At 39.9% G+C, this 17,652-nt stretch overlaps 2 protein-coding genes across 2 annotated transcripts; both read left to right on the top strand.

The window, feature by feature from the left end:
* Window positions 1–1,582: 1,582 nt before the first annotated feature.
* Window positions 1,583–4,527, top strand: LOC137712320 (F-box/LRR-repeat protein At5g63520). The gene is made up of 10 exons (XM_068451420.2): window positions 1,583–1,855; window positions 1,984–2,091; window positions 2,190–2,282; window positions 2,379–2,498; window positions 2,570–2,659; window positions 2,780–2,819; window positions 2,909–3,061; window positions 3,179–3,360; window positions 3,568–3,674; window positions 3,762–4,527. The coding sequence occupies exons 1-10, from the start codon at window positions 1,604–1,606 to the stop codon at window positions 4,186–4,188; spliced, it is 1,572 nt and encodes a 523-aa protein (XP_068307521.2). The 5' UTR covers window positions 1,583–1,603; the 3' UTR covers window positions 4,189–4,527.
* A 3,778-nt stretch (window positions 4,528–8,305) lies between these two features.
* LOC137712974 (F-box/LRR-repeat protein At5g63520) lies at window positions 8,306–17,214 on the top strand. Its single transcript, XM_088684408.1, has 11 exons — window positions 8,306–8,365; window positions 13,053–13,377; window positions 13,475–13,582; window positions 13,699–13,791; window positions 13,880–14,023; window positions 14,219–14,320; window positions 14,426–14,465; window positions 14,664–14,819; window positions 15,555–15,736; window positions 15,924–16,042; window positions 16,561–17,214. The coding sequence occupies exons 2-11, from the start codon at window positions 13,138–13,140 to the stop codon at window positions 17,006–17,008; spliced, it is 1,632 nt and encodes a 543-aa protein (XP_088540534.1). The 5' UTR covers window positions 8,306–8,365; window positions 13,053–13,137; the 3' UTR covers window positions 17,009–17,214.
* The last annotated feature ends 438 nt before the right edge of the window (window positions 17,215–17,652 follow it).

Raw genomic sequence — 17,652 nt, 5'->3', positions numbered from 1 at the left:
GATGTTTTTTAAATCAATTTTTAGTAAACATAAAAATAGATCTTAGAAAGCACTTAAAGTGCTTTTGGAATTCCAAATCAATTCACCAAAAGTATTTTCAAACAAGTCCTATATTTATCATGGATAAAAATGTTTTTGCATTCACAATTTCTTAACCTTCCAATCACTTTGCCAAGTTTGCATTCTTAATTGTGTTGCTTTCAAGGGAGCGATTTTGGTACTTTAAAAAAAATAAAAAATAATTATGCACTCCACTCAAGTGTATTATTTCTCTTAATATATAGGGAAATGATAAGCTCAAACATTTTTTTTTCTACGTTAATCATGTCCATTATTTTTCATTTGATTTATTTAATCTAATAACCAGAAATACAGAAAGATGTGCAAGAGGTTAAAAACAAGTGTTAAAAAATAGGAGATTGAAATGCCTCTGTGAGTCTTCCCAATCCCAAAAAAAAAGGCAGATAACCGTGTTTAGCCACCAGTTGGTGTTTTTTTTTTTTTTTTTTTTTTTAAATCTTGTAATTTCAACCGCCATAGACCATTAGTTATAGCCGCAGACCGTTAGTTGTTATTGCGGTCACTTGGTTTGTAAAATGTAAGCCTTTTATATATTTAAACTTGGTAGTTAATGTTTTTGGCTTTAGTTTTTGAAACTTTAGTAATATTGAGTTACTGACACTCAAGTGTTACTACATTGATTTGTAGTTACACTTGTAAACGTTGGATAGAAATATACAATTCCAAATCTTAAACCTCTAAAATACATAATTAATTCGTAACACACCTCTAAATACGTAAATCATTCATAACACACCTAAGTAAGCTCTAATAACATGTTCTTAGAGTTATGTTTTTGTGAATCTTAGTGAGATTGAGCTATTAGCACTTAAGTATCATGAAGTTACAAAATTTCAAAATTTAAGCACAATATGAGCCTAAAATCAAATTATTTGTGTGGAATAGAGGATTTAGACACAACTCTATAAGCACAATTTCTACTTATTTAGGTTTTCTAACTTTCAATTGAAATCGACAAACGAGTTAAAACCAACTCAGTGAGTTTAGATTCGATTATTAGGTTATTTGACGCCCGTGATGAAAAAAAACAAATGACTTATTTGAATTCAATACGACCAGGTACGCATTAATTGCGTTTCTGACATTCAGGTAAAAACCGACAAACAACTTTGAGAAAAAATCTGAGGCAATTCAATATAGATATGATTATAGTACAATCACAATATGAGCACAAGCAATTTGAACCGTTCATTGATGTGGGCTCCACTTGAACGTACGACTAAGATTAACCCAATAACACGCGAGTGGCGCTCGTTTGTAATATACTGCTCACACCGTAGTAGTAAATTCAGAGAATCACAAACCCTATTAAATTTTTTGCTTTTCCTTGTTAGCTTCACATGTAATGGACTGTTTAATTGGATTGGTTTATTTGCAGAGTAGATAAAAAGTCTATGGGTTTCATGCAAAAAAGACATAATCTTTTGATGCTTAACTCTTAAAGAGATGAAACAGAAACGCCTATATAAGAGGACCTCCCCCTACCACTATCACCACAGAACAGAGCTACTCAGTAAGACTCATGTTCTGTTCACATAAACGAAGCCGATGTCGTGAGGGTAGATCGATGGCGGCTGCACAGCTGAAAACTGATCGTGAACAAGGAGTGTTTTCTCGGGTAGACGACGACATTTTGCAGAACATTCTGGGGAGGCTACCGGGGGTTGCTTTCGCGTCAGCCGCCTGCGTCAACACAACTTGGAACAAGAACTGCAGTCACATGCTCTCTCGTCCCAAATTTGCTTCTGCCCTTTCTCTCAACCCCGACCTGCACGTATGTCTTTAAATACTCTGTTTTCCTAAATGCTCTGTTTTCCTTAAATACTCTATTTTCTTAAAATTCTATGTCTCCTTAAATGCTCTGTTTTTATTTTTGACTCTGGTGACTGTTTGTTTTTGAAGAATGCGATTGATGAAGTTCTTGCCGAGATTTTCTCTAAGCCGATTCGACCGGACTTCGTTGTCGCATATATTGGAACAAATTTCAGCTTGGAAGAAACTCACCAACTTGTAAACTTTCAGATTTTTTTAGTCTTTTTGTTATTAATTTTTCTTCGTAGTTCTTAATTTATTTAGTTTTCGGTTTTTAATTAATGGTTATGATGCAGATTACTGAGAAGATAGGCTCTGGAATTCCGATCATTACAAACAGAGCCATGGGACTAATCGGCACTGATGTCGAAACTCGTAATCTCCGCGAGGCATGTTCTTAAATTTTATGAAACTTTTTAAGTTCAGTGAAGAACATTTGGCACCAATTGAGACCATGTTGAATATTGCACTATATGTTTGTGTAGGTGAACTGCGCTCATGGTAACTCTGCAAGGAACCCGGAAATCAATGGAGGCCTCGTCGTTTCCGTTGGATTTGTGCCTGGCTTGAAAGTTGAAATATTCCCCCTAGCGAGTCCAAGACATGTGAGCTTTGTTGTTTTTTCAGTTTGTTTTGTGAAGAGCAATTACATGACATGGAAGTGTTCGATACTCAGGCACCGCACTTGCTTATGATGGAGCATTTTGTGAGAGACATTCTGAGCTATTCGGGTCCTCTTCCGCCTTCATGCATGATGATGTTCGGGGTAAGTTGGTATTCCGTCTTCTGAGTTTTACAGGCTAAAAATTGACATCTTGGTTTCCTTTTATTTCTTCGAACTCGGTTTCTTCCTTTCCATTGCTAATTTTTGACATGGTTGATCTAGGATAAACATTTTGACATGAACCTGGTTGTCGCAGCCCTCGGTGAGTACTGTTTTCTTCTCTGATACCGCTATTGGATGTCGAAAATTTGTTCATGGATCTTATGGTGGATATCTTCCGTTATCTTGCAGATGCTATTATGCCTGACAAGACAGCCATCGTCGGTGATGCAAGTGCCTCCTTTATGTACACTCGGAGAAATGAAACCAGAAATTACAGTAGCGATTTGTTCTACATTGCCGGTGCAGCGATTGTTTTTGTCAAGGATCAACACAAACCTGATTGTATGTCCCTTATGTCCCTATCAACACACATATACACTCAGACTCATACACACATATTGTCATATATTTTCTTAATTCGAAGTTCTGGTTTTAACAAATCGTCAATTTTATGCGCAGACATGGGGGAAATTGAGTTCCATGTCACATTGTCGCCGGGTTTGATGCCATTCGGTCCTCAAATCAAGACAATATCATCTTATGAGACGCCTACTCATAGTTCATGGATTTCCGCTGTAATGTCAGAGTTCGAAGGTGTCTTCATTGATTCCCACACCATTCTAAGGGAGCTTCAAAGCCAGGTGCGTCGACATGAATACCTAGACCGTTACATTGTCAAACTGTCAATCTACCACAAAAAAAAAAAAAAAAAAAAAATGAAAAACAGAAAAAAAGTCTAGACATCCACAGGGTTTGTACTCTCAATTCACGACTGTCAACGTATCATGCTAGACTGTTAAACTCAAGACAGATTAATTTCGTTCTGACAAAAATCCATGCTGATGCAGTTGGGCATGTCGGACATTTACACTGGGGTCACCAAAACAAGACAATACCACAACGGAGCAGGACCACCAGTCTCCATGACAACCTTGAATTTTCATGAAGTTAGAGGGTAAGTCACACGAACTTATTTGCCCTTGAATTTTTGTAGACGTATATATGTATTTATATCTATGTTTATGTTTGAAATTTGTAACAGGGGATATGGGGACTACATTCTTGTTGATGGTGTGGGAATCCAACCCGACGACGTCTTCTTCTTCTACCATTCAGATGCTGCAACTGCATTGAACACCGTTGATTATGCATCTGATAACCTTCAAACTTTGGTTCACAATGATTCCGATATCCAGCGAGAGGTGTTCGGAGGGTTTATCTTCTCCAGCAACAAACGCGGCATATCGTTGTTCAATAGACGTAATGTTGACTGTAAGCCGTTTGCTGACAACTTCCCAGGAGTTCCGGTAGCCGGAATGTTTGGAAATGGGGAGATCGCGTGTGGTGCTTTGCTTGGTGAAGAAGAAAACCAAGAACTCGGTCATCCTCGTTGCTGCGTCCATGCTTGTAGCTCTGTGTACTTGGCCATGACTTACGTTCCTCCGCAAGCTCCATATTACTTGGAGTAGATGTTTGGTCGGTTTTCTCCCATTGGAAAAAATAAAGTTTGGAGAAATTAGGGCTCTTGTGGTCTTGTTTTTGTTGGGGAGTTGGCAGAAGTTGGTGTTCTGTCTTGTCATATGTTGTTGTAAGCGTTTGGATTATGTACTGGGTCTGAGGCAAGAACTTCATCATGGCTTCTATATATATAAATAAGAAGTGCTTGTAGTGCTTTTGTTGTTGGTAATTTAAGTGTTAGGAGTATTATCTTATGTATCTTTGTTTGCAACTCTAATAACAAAGGGAGAAATATTTCCCTTTTGTACATATGAACTGGGTTTGCCCTAATTAATTTGTTGGTTTTGTGTTACATTTGAAGTCCAACAGATCTTGAGCTCAACTGGCATCGCATTGATGATAAATCATAAGTTTACACTAATTAACAATCAAAACCTGGTTTATTGGATGTCAATATTTAACTAAAAGACTCTCACATAACTTGTTACATCGATTATATGACCCAAAGAAGGGTTATTGCTAATTTGCTATTATAATATAAAAGGAAGAATACTGTCGGTAAGGTTTTAGGTTTGACCTTCACAAAAAATTGTGTCAAACACAAGTTTAGAGGGTGTATTTAATTGATATTTTGAAATATTATTTTTGAAATATTTTCCAAAGACTTATAAACTCATGATGTTTAATGGAGTTTCATGGACACCATGTTAATTTTAGATGAATTCACTACAAACCGTAGGGAGAGAGACCTCATTTCCAAAATCTAAAAAACACTATAAAGTTACTCCAAATCCATTAAAATTCATCATCTTTTAAAATAGTTTAAAACCAAATCTTATTTGAATACACATTGAGTTTTATGAAGTACTTTAAAATCCAGAATTAATACACTCAAATTCATATGGAGTTTAATAAACTCTTTTAAAATCTTGATGAATACCCATGCACTTCCATAGATTTAATGAAAATCTTGGTTGAATACATATGAATTTGTACACTCTTTAAAAATTCTTTAATCTCTTGAATATCCTCACTGTAGTATCCCACATCGCCCGTGAGGGCGTGGTCTTTGGGCCTTATATGTACATGCCTGGTGGTACCCTTTGAGGAGGACTTTTGGGGCTGCGGCCTGCAAAAACAAAACCGTGCGGTAGCCTGGTGTCTGCGACCTAGTCCAGGCCAGGAATGCCAAAGCGGACAATATCCTCAAGGCGGGAGATCGGGATGTGACAATTTGGTATCAGAGCCAGACTCACGGTCGTGGTGTGCCGACGAGGACGTCGGGCTCCCTAAGGGGGGTGGATTGTAGTATCCCACATCGCCCGTGAGGGCGTGGTCTTTGGGCCTTATATGTACATGCCTGGTGGTACCCTTTGAGGAGGCCTTTTGGGGCTGCGGCCTGCAAAAACAAAATCGTGCGGTAACCTGGTGTCTGCGACCTAGTCCAGGCCAGGAATGCCAAAGCGGACAATATCCTCAAGGCGGGAGACCGGGATGTGACAATTTGGTATCAGAGCCAGACTCACGGTCGTGGTGTGCCGACGAGGACGTCGGGCTCCCTAAGGGGGGTGGATTGTAGTATCCCACATCGCCCGTGAGGGCGTGGTCTTTGGGCCTTAAATGTACATGCCTGGTGGTACCCTTTGAGGAGTCTTTTTGGGGCTGCGGCCTGCAAAAACAAAACCGTGCGGTAGCCTGGTGTCTGCGACCTAGTCCAGGCCAGGAATGCCAAAGCGGACAATATCCTCAAGGCGGGAGACCGGGATGTGACACTCATCCCTCCAAAAAAAAAAAATCATTAAAAAAGACATCTTGATAATCTATTTATTAATTGAGAAAGACTTGGCTCCTCACGGATTGGGGATGAACTACTGGTGGGCACGGGCTGAGCCAGGCCCAAAATTGGAAGGGTCGAACCAGACTTGTTTTGAAAACAGAACGGGCCAGGCCAGGCAATAATAATTAAAAATTGAAACTCACCTTAACCCGGCCTGTTTCAAACGGGCTAGTTCATACAGGTCCAAACGGTTCTATCATAAAAACATTCTTTCAATTAGTATTTTGGCCTCTAGATACCAAACTTTTTTATTGGAAACTGTCGAACAACATCTCCGCATCCTCTCCACTCCTTCCTCATCCTCCTTGAATTCTCCACCGACTTTCATTTCTTCTTGCCTCTCTCTCTTTCTTTCCCTCCCTTATCTTTGCCTCAAAACCTTAACCCCAAACCCAATCTTATCCCCAAGCCCAACCCAAATCCTTTGCCCACTCATTGACCTCGTCGTCATTGGCTTGATCAAACTCCTCTTTCACCACTTCTGCCCTCTCTACAACAAGAACATGAGCGTCCCTGTTCAGTGGATCATTCCCCAGCAAAATGCCTCTAGGGTTTGATTTGTCGCCTTCCCCAGCTGCCAATCAGGATATGAAACTAGAAACCTAAATGCAAGAAAGAGACAAAAAAACACAAACCTGAAGAAGGCAAGGGTTCATTCTAGACGGGCTTTTGGGGAAGAAAACCAGAAGAAGAAACATAAGTTGAGAGCAGATAAGGCATTAGATTCATAGAAAATTATCAACTGGTAAAGATTCAATCAAACGGTAGGAAATCAACGGTCTAAGCCAGGGGGTTGTTTCCAAAAATTCTTAGACTCGCAATGCCTCGTTCCACCCCACCCCACTGCACCTTGACCTATTTGGTGTATATAACATTTGGACCTACACCAAACGGCATGAACCCGTCCCAACCCGTGGATCCATGACCCGTTTTCCCATCCTTAGGATGAGCTTCTTCTTCAAATACCTTGTGACCTATTTATAGAACTTCGTGTTTATGATCAGAATCATTTGTGTTATAAGTTGTAATGTAAAGACCATCTCTAAAATAAAATCAATTAAAATTAAGAATGTTTAGTGATTTATAATATGAACGACTCTATTTATAAGCGTAAAATTTTACGAATAGGCAACAAAGTATTTTGAGAAGAAACTTCACTTCAACCTCAAGGCCTTCCGTATTAGTTTGTGTGAGTGTGCTACTTATGTATAGTAATCAGGCAACCTGAATTTGATACTTATAATACTACTGCTACACTAGTGTAAGTTCAATATTTGTGAGAGTCATACTTTAGAACTTTCTAGTTTATAAGTATAATACTCATAAATTTAATATATTGAACTCACGAGTTTAATAAATTAGTGTCGAGCGGAAACTTTTCGAATGTGATTCATGTATGAGCTCAATATATTGGTATCACACTCTCTTTTTTTGGTCAATGTGAACAAATAACGCCTTCCACACTAAACCAGAAAACTATGTGTGATACCAAGAGTATAGGAATCAAACTCCTATAGTAAATCTGAAAATTTGAGTGCCATGAGAATAATTCTTATTTGTGAGTTCAATATAATGATCTCATGAGTGTGATACATATATAATAAATAACAAAAATAAAGAAAATAAGTAGCCGATCATACAATAAAGAAAGGGGTGTGATATCCACATGCCCCTTCTTACTTTTCACACACCCTTTTAATTTTCGACTGTTGGATCAGATTAAATGAAGAAGATCAACAGATAAAAATTAACAAAGGATGTGTGAGAAGTAAAAATGAGTGTGTGGATAGCACAGCCCTAAAGAAAAATTAAAAGTGGATGGGTCCATATTTAACATATAAAACTCATCATTATCAAACTCACACTGTGATAATAGTGTGATACATATTAAACTCATGGTGTCTGATTCTGAGATCAAATCTTTTGCATCCAAAATGGATGTAATCTCCCTCTAGATCCAATAATTGATTGACATGTATTTATAAATTAAATTTTTTTTTGTTATTTATTTAATATGTGTCAAATAATAATTGGAGTCAGGCTAGACTTTTTTTTTTTTTTTTTTTTTTAACGATAGATTTTGTTAGATTAGTCACCAACAGAGTTTGAACCAACGTCGTCATGTAAGGGCCGGACCCATTTTAATCTCTCTAATTCTTACCTGTAATTCGATTTTTCCAACGAAAATGGATCCTTTTTGAATCCCTTCCATCTGATCTATCTCACTAAACAATCCAGACCCAAATTTAGTGTAACAGTTATTATAATTTTTAAAATAAACTTTTGTTTTTAACATCAAATTTCAAAGATTGTTTGTCGGGGAAGATTAGGCGGAAAGGATACAGAGAAGTGTAGAAAAAGGTATGTAGGCTAAAAATTATATTTGTTGTTGATACATGAATGTGGAAAAATGGAAGAGAATGCAAATGGAAGAGAATGCTTATGGAAGAGAATGCAAATGGAAGAGAATACTTATTTTTTCATTATCTTTCTCTACAAGATTACAAGGATATATATACATGATACAAATGTGTAGGTAGGACAAGGTAGCCGTCCTAGTGTGTAGGTAGGACAAGGTAGGACGGCTGTAGAGGACAAGGTAGCCGTCCTAGTGTGTAGGTAGGACAAGGTAGGACAGCTGTAGGACGGCTTGACGGCTGTAGGATGGCTAGTGTGTAGGTACGACAAGGTAGGACGGCTGTAGGACGGCTTATTCTTCCAATAATAATATTATATATAATTACACAAGGACTCCAACCATATTCCTTATTTGTCTAACACTCCCCCTCAAGTTGGAGAGTGGATGTCAAGAACTCCCAACTTGCGTAACATACCCGAAAACTTTTCTTTCCCAAGGGGTTTGGTAAACAAGTCTGCCAACTGTTGTGCCGTACCCACATGCTTGGTCTCTATTGTGCCATCTACAATCTTATCTCGTATAAAGTGACAATCCATCTCAATGTGACGAGTTCGTTCATGAAAAACAGGATTGGCAGCTATATGTAACGCTGCTTGATTATCACAAAATAAAATGGAAGGACCATCCAAAGGAATGTTCAAATCCTTCAACAAAAAACGAAGCCAAACTATCTCGCAACAAGCACCTGCCATGGCCCTATATTCCGCCTCTGCTGAAGAGAGCGAAACGGTTTTCTGTCGTTTCGTCCGCCAAGAAATCAAAGAACCGCCCAAGAATACACAATACCCAGTAGTCGAACGGCGAGTGATAGGGCAACCTGCCCAATCAGAATCACAAAACGCAGTTAACTTGGTCTGGTTGTCAGAACGAAATAATAAACCTTGACCTGGAGTAGCCTTTAAATAACGAACAATACGAAGCGCAGCATCCATATGAGATATCCTTGGCTCGTGCATAAAACGGCTTAGAACATGCACAGAATAGGTGATATCCGGCCGAGTGATAGTGAGATATATTAACCGACCTACTAATTGTCGATACTTTTCAGGATCCTTGAGAAGTTCTCCTTTATTAGATAATTTTGTGTCATCTATAGGAAAAGCAATGGGTCGTGCTCCCAAAAAACCATAGTCCTTGAGAATCTCTAATGCATACTTGCGTTGAGAAATATAAATCCCTTGTTTGGAACGAGAAACCTCAATACCCAAAAAATATTTTAAATCACCAAGGTCTTTTATCCGAAAATGATCACGGAGAAAAGATTTCAAAGAATTAATGGCACTAGCATCATTGCCTGTAATCACAATATCATCCACATAAATGAGCAAAGCTGTGAAAGAAATACCAGACTTTTTAGTGAACAATGAATAGTCAGCTTTGGATTGTTGAAAACCGGCAGAAATGATGGCACTAGTGAATTTGGCAAATCATTGGCGAGAAGCCTGCTTAAGACCATAAAGTGACTTGTGAAGGCGACACACAAGATTCTCCCCCTGTCGCCGAAGACCAGGAGGAGGAGACATATAGATTTCTTCATGTAAGTCACCATGTAAGAAAGTATTATTAACATCAAGCTGATGAAGAGACCAAGATTGACTAGCAGCAAGAGTAAGAAGACAACGCACCGTAATCATCTTAGCAGTAGGAGAAAAAGTGTCATGATAATCAATACCTTCAGCCTGAGTGAAGCCTTTAGCAACCAAACGAGCTTTGTAGCGGTCAATAGAGCCGTCAGAATTGTGCTTGAGTTTGTACACCCACTTACAACCAATGGGAATTTTGCTAGGGGGCAAGGAAGTTAAAGTCCAAGTACCATTAGCATGTAAAGCTTGAAGCTCCTCAGTCATAGCACGTTGCCAATTGGGGTCAGTGGCAGCCTCGGCAAAGGAAGAAGGCTCCACAGTCCGACTGACAGAGTTAATGTAAGAAAAATGCCTGGGAGAGTAACGGTGATAAGAGAGAAAATTACAAAGTGGATATCGCGTACCTTGTGTAGAACCGGGATGCGAAGTCGAAGATGGGTGGGATGGCAGAATCACCTGCGAGCAAACGTAGTCTTTTAAATAGGATGGAGGTTTATGGGTACGGGAAGAGGTGCGGGGAAGGGGAAGATTGGTAGGTAGTGAGGGGGTAGGGATGTCCGTGGGTAAAAGGGTGAAATGTAAGGAAGTAGCGGGGGGGGGGGGGGAAGGAGGGGATGCCGAGAGGGCACGGGCATGGGGAGGAACGGGTAATGGGGCAGCAAGGGAATCTGTGGGAGGCGTGGAAGGGGAGGAAGGTGGAGGAGGGTGAGGCGTCAGAGCAGGAAGAGGTGGGTTATATGTAAAGTCCAGAGGGGGTGGGATGGGTAGGGTAGGTGAAGATGATGGGATAAGAGGGTGAGAAACGGCATAAGGGAAAGTACTTTCGTGAAAGATGACGTCTCGACTAGTGAAAATGCGGTGATTGTCGAGATTGTAAAGGGTATATGCCTTTTGTCCATGAGGATAACCGAGAAAAATGCAACGATGAGCCCGAGGGGAAAATTTGATGGTGGGAGTGACAGAGGTGGCATATGCCAGACAACCAAAGACGCGGAAGTGGTCATAAGATGGGGTTTTCGAAAAGAGAACCTCAAATGGGGATTTATAATGGAGAAGACGGGTAGGGAGACGATTAATGAGATAAGTAGCGGTAAGAACACATTCCCCCCAAAACTTGATAAGAAAATGGGATTGAAAACGAAGGGCGCGAGCAGTTTCAAGAAGATGACGATGTTTTCTTTCAACAACGCCATTTTGTTGGGGGGTATAAACACAAGAAGTTTGTAAAAGCACCCCATGATCAGAGAAAAAACTACGAAGAGATAAAAATTCACCACCATTGTCAGTACGAATGCATTGGATGGTGGTGCGGAATTGGGTAGTGACATAAGCAAAAAAATCCTTAATTAATTGTTGAGTGTCGGATTTATGTTTCATGAGGAAGACCCACGTAAAGCGAGAAAAATCATCCACAATGGTTAAGAAATAATTAGCACCAGAAAGAGAAGATTGACGATTCGGGCCCCAAATATCACAATGAATTAAAGCAAAAGGGAAAGTTGATGAAATTGAACTCAAAAGAAAAGGTTGACGAGTTTGTTTTGCCAACGGACAAACATCACAAATATGACTAGAATCAAAAGTGCAATTAAGAGAGCTAGATGCTAAAGCTTGCAAACGAGTGGAGGAGGGGTGACCAAGACGCCTATGCCAGAGGGAGGAGGGGATGGTAATGATGTTGCAGAGAGGTTGATGGGTGGGGAGAGAAGAGGTAAGGGCCACAAGGTAATACAGATCGCCACGTCGCTTACCCACACCAATCATCGCCTTCGAAACCAAGTCCTGCAAAACACACCAAGAAGGAAAGAAGGTTATGGAACACGATAATTCATCTGTAAGTTTACCAACCGATAAAAGGTCCACTCGGAAATTAGGGACACATAAAACATCCTTCAAAGTAACTGAGGAATTTAAAGGAAGAGTGCCGGTAAAAGTAATGGGAGCGGAAGCACCACTAGGCAAAGAAACAGGCGGCAAATGTGAAGGAGAACGATTAACCAAACATGAAGCGGAAGAAGTAATATGATCCGTAGCACCACTGTCAAGAATCCATTGACCATGACGAGAGGTGACAGGTAACAAACCTTGGCCAAAATCAGTAGTGAGCACGACATTGGCCTGAGGAGGGGTGGTGGTGTCACATAGAGCAGCTAGAACACGGGAGTGCTGCTCGGCAGAGAGGTCAGGCATGGCAAGCTGCAAGTCATGCAAAGTGGTCTGGGTCCCGTGCACTTGGTGGGTCGCTGGAGTAGAAGAGGAGGCGGGGGCCTGGGTGCCTTGCACGTGATGGGGCTGGGTGAAATTATGGGGCCGGGAAGCAGAAAACCGTGGCTGCCGAGGAGGACTGGAAGGTGCATGGCTGCGGGAAGAACTGGAAGCAGTGGCACGGCGCGGTGGTCGCCACGGTTGGCCATGGAGGGGATGGCCAACGGGATAGCCATGAAGTTTATGGCAGGTGTCTCGGGTATGATAATCAAAATTGCAGTAGGTGCAGTGGAGGGGAGGACGAGCAGAGGAGGGACGGGACGGGACGGGCCACGAACAGCCATGGGAACGGCAGAGAAAGCTGCCGAAAAAGAAAAAAAAATTAGGACTAGGGTTATAAACCTGCTCTGTATACCATGTAGAAAAAGGTATGCAGGCTAAAAATTATATTTATTATTGATACATGAATGTGGAAAAATGGAAGAGAATGCTTATTTTTTCATTATCTTTCTCTACAAGATTACAAGGATATATATACATGATACAAATGTGTAGGTAGGACAAGGTAGCCGTCCTAGTGTGTAGGTAGGACAAGGTAGGACGGCTGTAGAGGACAAGGTAGCCGTCCTAGTGTGTAGGTAGGACAAGGTAGGACAGCTGTAGGACGGCTTGACGGCTGTAGGTTGGCTAGTGTGTAGGTACGACAAGGTAGGACGGCTTGACGGCTGTAGGACGGCTTGACGGCTGTAGGACGGCTTATTCTTCCAATAATAATATTATATATAATTACACAAGGACTCCAACCATATTCCTTATTTGTGTAACAAGAAGATCCTTTCCTTTTCCAACAATACCCAAACTTCAAACTTCTACAATCCAAAGTCGGCAGCATCTTTACGAAACAACCAGCGCTCCGATGGACGTGGCATCGTCGTCGTCGTCGGCGATAAAAATCGACACAAAACGGCCCCATACGACGGCGACAGGGTTGTTTTCGCCGATAAGCGACGACCTTCTCCACAACATCCTTTCGCGCCTACCCGCCCTATCCTTCGCATCGGCGGCGTGTGTTAGCAAATCCTGGAACCAAATCTGCAGTCGCATCCTCAATCGACCGAAACTCGCCTCCGCCCTCTCTCTCCACCCCTCGCCTAAGGTTGGTTTAGCGTCTAGACCCCTTGTTTGGTTTCCGAGAAAATCACAAGCTCAAATTTTCACTCACACTTTCTCAAATTTTGTGTTGGAATTGACAGGTTGCTGTGAATGAGGTTATCGAGAAGGTTCTGGCCGAACCGATACGGCCTCATTTCGTTGTAGCTAATATTGGAAGTGGGTTTCGATTGTATGACATTTCCAAGCTTGTATGTGTTGTTGCTCTTATAAGCCCTTTAATTATAATTAGTATCGAATTTAGATGATTTTTAATTAAGAGAAGCAAATTATGGAATTTTCTGTTGTTATTTGTTTGAAATTGCAGATATCGAAAAAATTGGGGTCCAGTGTTCCATTCATCATTTCTACTTCAAGTGGAATTGTTGGAAGAGATGCTCTGACCGATGAAATCAAAGAGGTTTGTGGTTGTGTTTTTCGGGTGTGCCTGCGTTACAATGTAGAAAGTTTAATTCTTTACTAATTGTGGGTAACATTTGGTTGTTTAGGTTATGTGGGGAGAAGTTTGTGGTGATGGAAGTGACGAAGATTGCTCTATACCAGCAAAGGATGTGAACTGTGGCATCCTTTTGACTGTTGGCTTTGTGCCGGGATTGAAAGTTGATGTCATCCCGCTGTTACGAACAACAAAGGTGCCAAATTTACCATAAAACTACTACGCTGATTTCTTAAGAATTCCACAGTGATGGATTTCGAAATGGGGAACTTAGGACATACAGTTTTTGGTTGTTTATTGTCATTTTTGGGAATTTGTAGAGTCATTCAAGCTTTTCTACTGTTTGAATAATGGATTTTCGTGATGTGTAAAATTTTTATAATGACATCAGGAACCTCAAGAGGTCTTGCTTGATAAATTCATCACGGATATTATGGATTACACAGCGTCTGTTTCAGATTGCACATCCCCAGTTGGAATTATGATGTTTGGAGTGAGTGGCTGTCCTCACACTTGATTGCCTCTTTCTCTCTTTATTTGAATCAGATGTAGCTTTCCTTTGCTGCATTGCTAACTCGGGACATGATTGATGGTGCAGGATGGGCTTCTTGACATGAAACCGATTGTTGATGCATTGGGTGAGTACTGAGAATATAATCAAAAGAAAATATTTTGTTTGATAGCTAAGAAAAATGAGGGATGATATCTTTATCACTTGAAACATTAGTGAGATAAGCTGCTGCTTCCAGATTTTGTGTTGTGATTAACTTTTCTGTTGCATGCTCATGCTGGGTCAAATTTTGTTGATTGTATCTCAATGTCTCAATTTGTTGCAGATTATGCTATGCCTGCAGAAACTGTCATTGTGGGTGATGAAAGAGGTCGTTTTCTATATAGAAGTGAGAACGAGTCTAGAAATGTCTGCGGGAGTGCAAAATACTTTACAGACGCTGTTGCTCTTATATTTGCCCAGGATAAAGGCAAGCCACATGGTAAATGTTTGGTTTGTTTATTCATTTATAAAGTACTGTTTTGCCCATATTGTTTACAACGTAGTTTTATGCTAAGTTAACTAACATGCATGCCTTCAGAAGTGTCACATACAAAGTAAAGAAATAAAAGACGCATCATTTCTTGATAGATTGCTACTGTAGCCTTGCAAAATCAGAGCTTCTTTGGATTGTACGTATACTTTGCAAAGCCCCGTAAAAGATTGGAAACACATCCAGATGTATTCATTTGTGAAGTAATATTTTTTTTGTTTATTTTTTATTTTTTTTTTTTGTAAACATATTTAATGCTTTCATGATTTTATAAAATTTCTTGCGCTTTCAATTTTCAGCTATAGTATATAGCATAATTTTAAGGGTCTCATATTTGAGAGATGCATGCTAATCTCTACTGTTCACGAGCGAAGGTTTTCTGTCACTCTTTTATGCATGTTATTTTTTTTCTTTTCAAATTGCTCTTATTTTATTAGTGCACTTTCCAGATCTTGTACGCCTCATTATAGGCTTGTACGGTTCTGTAGATATTTGCCTCTTAATTTTCCGTTAACTTGTTTGCTTCCGTCGTCCTGCTTTCATGTGGAAACCTGGGCCCACTCATTTTCACTTACTCTTAACAATGTGTATGTCTATGGTAGCTTTCTTGTTCTGTAAAGTTATAATGTCAAACTATCCAATGTGTTTTGTTAATCACTTATTTGGTTTGGTATAAATGAGAAGGTATTGGAGACATTCAATTCCAAATTGCATTGTCAAACGGAGTGTCCACAGTAGGTCCCAGGCACAAGGCTGTTTCTGTCAAAGTGAATGAGTGCGAGCATTCTACTTGGCTTACTGCTAGAAGAGAAGGACACCCAGAAATTCTTGATGGTCAACAAATTCTTGACGATATCAATGATGGGGTAAAACTCACAGTTAAACTCCAAGTGGTGCATGCAGAAAGTGCCAGTTGACTTGAAATGTTTTGCGTTCGACTAATGAATCAAAAATATTACAAGTGAATTTCTAAATCTAAGAGTTTTAGAACTGTTGATATATCATGCATTCGTACAAGTACTTGAATATGTTTTTGAAATGAATATGTTACAGTTAGGAAATCATGCTGATTCTTCTGATCTGTACATCGGGGTTACAAAACGTAGAAAAATCTCTATCGGGTCAGAGAAGCCAAGGTGGATTACGTCCTTGGAATACCATGGAGTTGTAGGGTAATACTCATGACTGCTTTGTATATTGGCTAGTAAATTGTCTTATTGTTGCTGCATATGTTCTTGTAACGAAGAAATATGAAATTCCTTAAAACAAGAACATCCTTCACTGTGTCCTATGCTTCGATTTATGGTTCGTCTGCTCATCCCTGTTAAACTCCTTGCTCCATCTACCACGTCACTGTAGTTACTGTTGTTTTCCACATTAAAATTATGAATGGTAGAGGATCATTGCCGGAAAATCAATTTAAAGAATGTAAAGTAAAAGATCTTAATTCAGACGGTACTACAATCTTAATCTTCATATATTATGTTTATATCTTATCATCTGCATCTGCATCTGCATCTGCCTTCTGTGTTATTGTGTGGTCTGGTCACTGGCAATAAAGTCCTGGCTGCAGTAAAGTGATTAATTTTTAGGAAACTAGGATCCTCTTTTGATTTCTTTTGATTTAAATATGCTTGATAATTTGATAGATCTTTATGATTTGAGTTTTAACACGAGGCTTTTTCTGCAGAGGAGATGATCAGTACCTTTATGTCAGTGGCGTAGGCATAAAAACTGGTGATTACTTCAACTTCTATCGTTCAGACCCTCAAACTGCATTAGCTTCATGTAGCAACATCTCTGCAAGCCTGAAAAAATTGAAGTTAGATGAAAATCCAAAACATGGCCGTCACATGAGTGAAGTATTTGGGGGTTTTATGTTCGCTTGTTGTGGCCGTGGTGAGCCATTCTTTGGACGGACCAATGTTGATGGCTCTCCTTTTGTGGAGAACTTCCCCAGGGTTCCGTTGGCAGGAATATTTTGCGGGGGAGAAATTGCACGTGGCTCTTCAAGGTTGACCGGGGAAGCTCAGAAGGATAATGATGCTCGTTGCACTCTTCATGTCTACAGCACCATTTATCTTGTGCTGTCATATACTCCAGCACCAGCACCAGCACCAGCACCATTGGAGCATTAGATGTTGCCTGCTGCTCTTCCCTTGAATCTCTTTGTTTTATTACCTTCTAGCAGCACAGAACTGCTTATACGCTTAGGTTACACGAATCGATGAACGGCCTGTATGGCCGTAATTTAATTTGCAGTTAGGTGTTTTCCTTTCTGCATAGAACGCGTTCATGGGATATAAAAACGGATTAATATACAGTTGATCCAGTCTTTATATTATGTGCAAGATTAATTTTCAAGAAAATATAGAAAAGCATGAATGGGATTGTATACGTATATGTTGTGTGTATGTACGCACGTATACGAACTAATTAGAAACAAGGGAATCTGCAAAAACAGAACTGGTTATAAACTTTTAATCAAAAATATTACTTGACAGAGACTAAATATACAGAAAACCTTTTGCCGAACACACACTAGAAGGCCATCAACTTGTGCATATATACGGCTTCTAATTTCATTTTCGCTTAAAAGTTTGAAACTAGTTTTATTTGTGTATGTTTACTTAAAATGAAACGCGATGAAGTGAAAAGTCAACTGTGATATTGGCACGGCTCAATCAAATTGAAAGACCCAAATTTTGAGAGATTTTATTTGATTGAACCATACCAATATCCCACATTTTTCAGCAAACACAAGAGCGCAGAACCACAAAGG

The sequence above is a fragment of the Pyrus communis genome, chromosome 14, assembly GCF_041283825.1.
Source record: "Pyrus communis isolate YQ-2024b chromosome 14, ASM4128382v1, whole genome shotgun sequence".
In the NCBI taxonomy this organism is placed as follows: domain Eukaryota; kingdom Viridiplantae; phylum Streptophyta; class Magnoliopsida; order Rosales; family Rosaceae; genus Pyrus; species Pyrus communis.
Note: the sequence above shows the minus strand (reverse complement) of the source record. Positions and strands in the feature narration are given on the sequence as shown.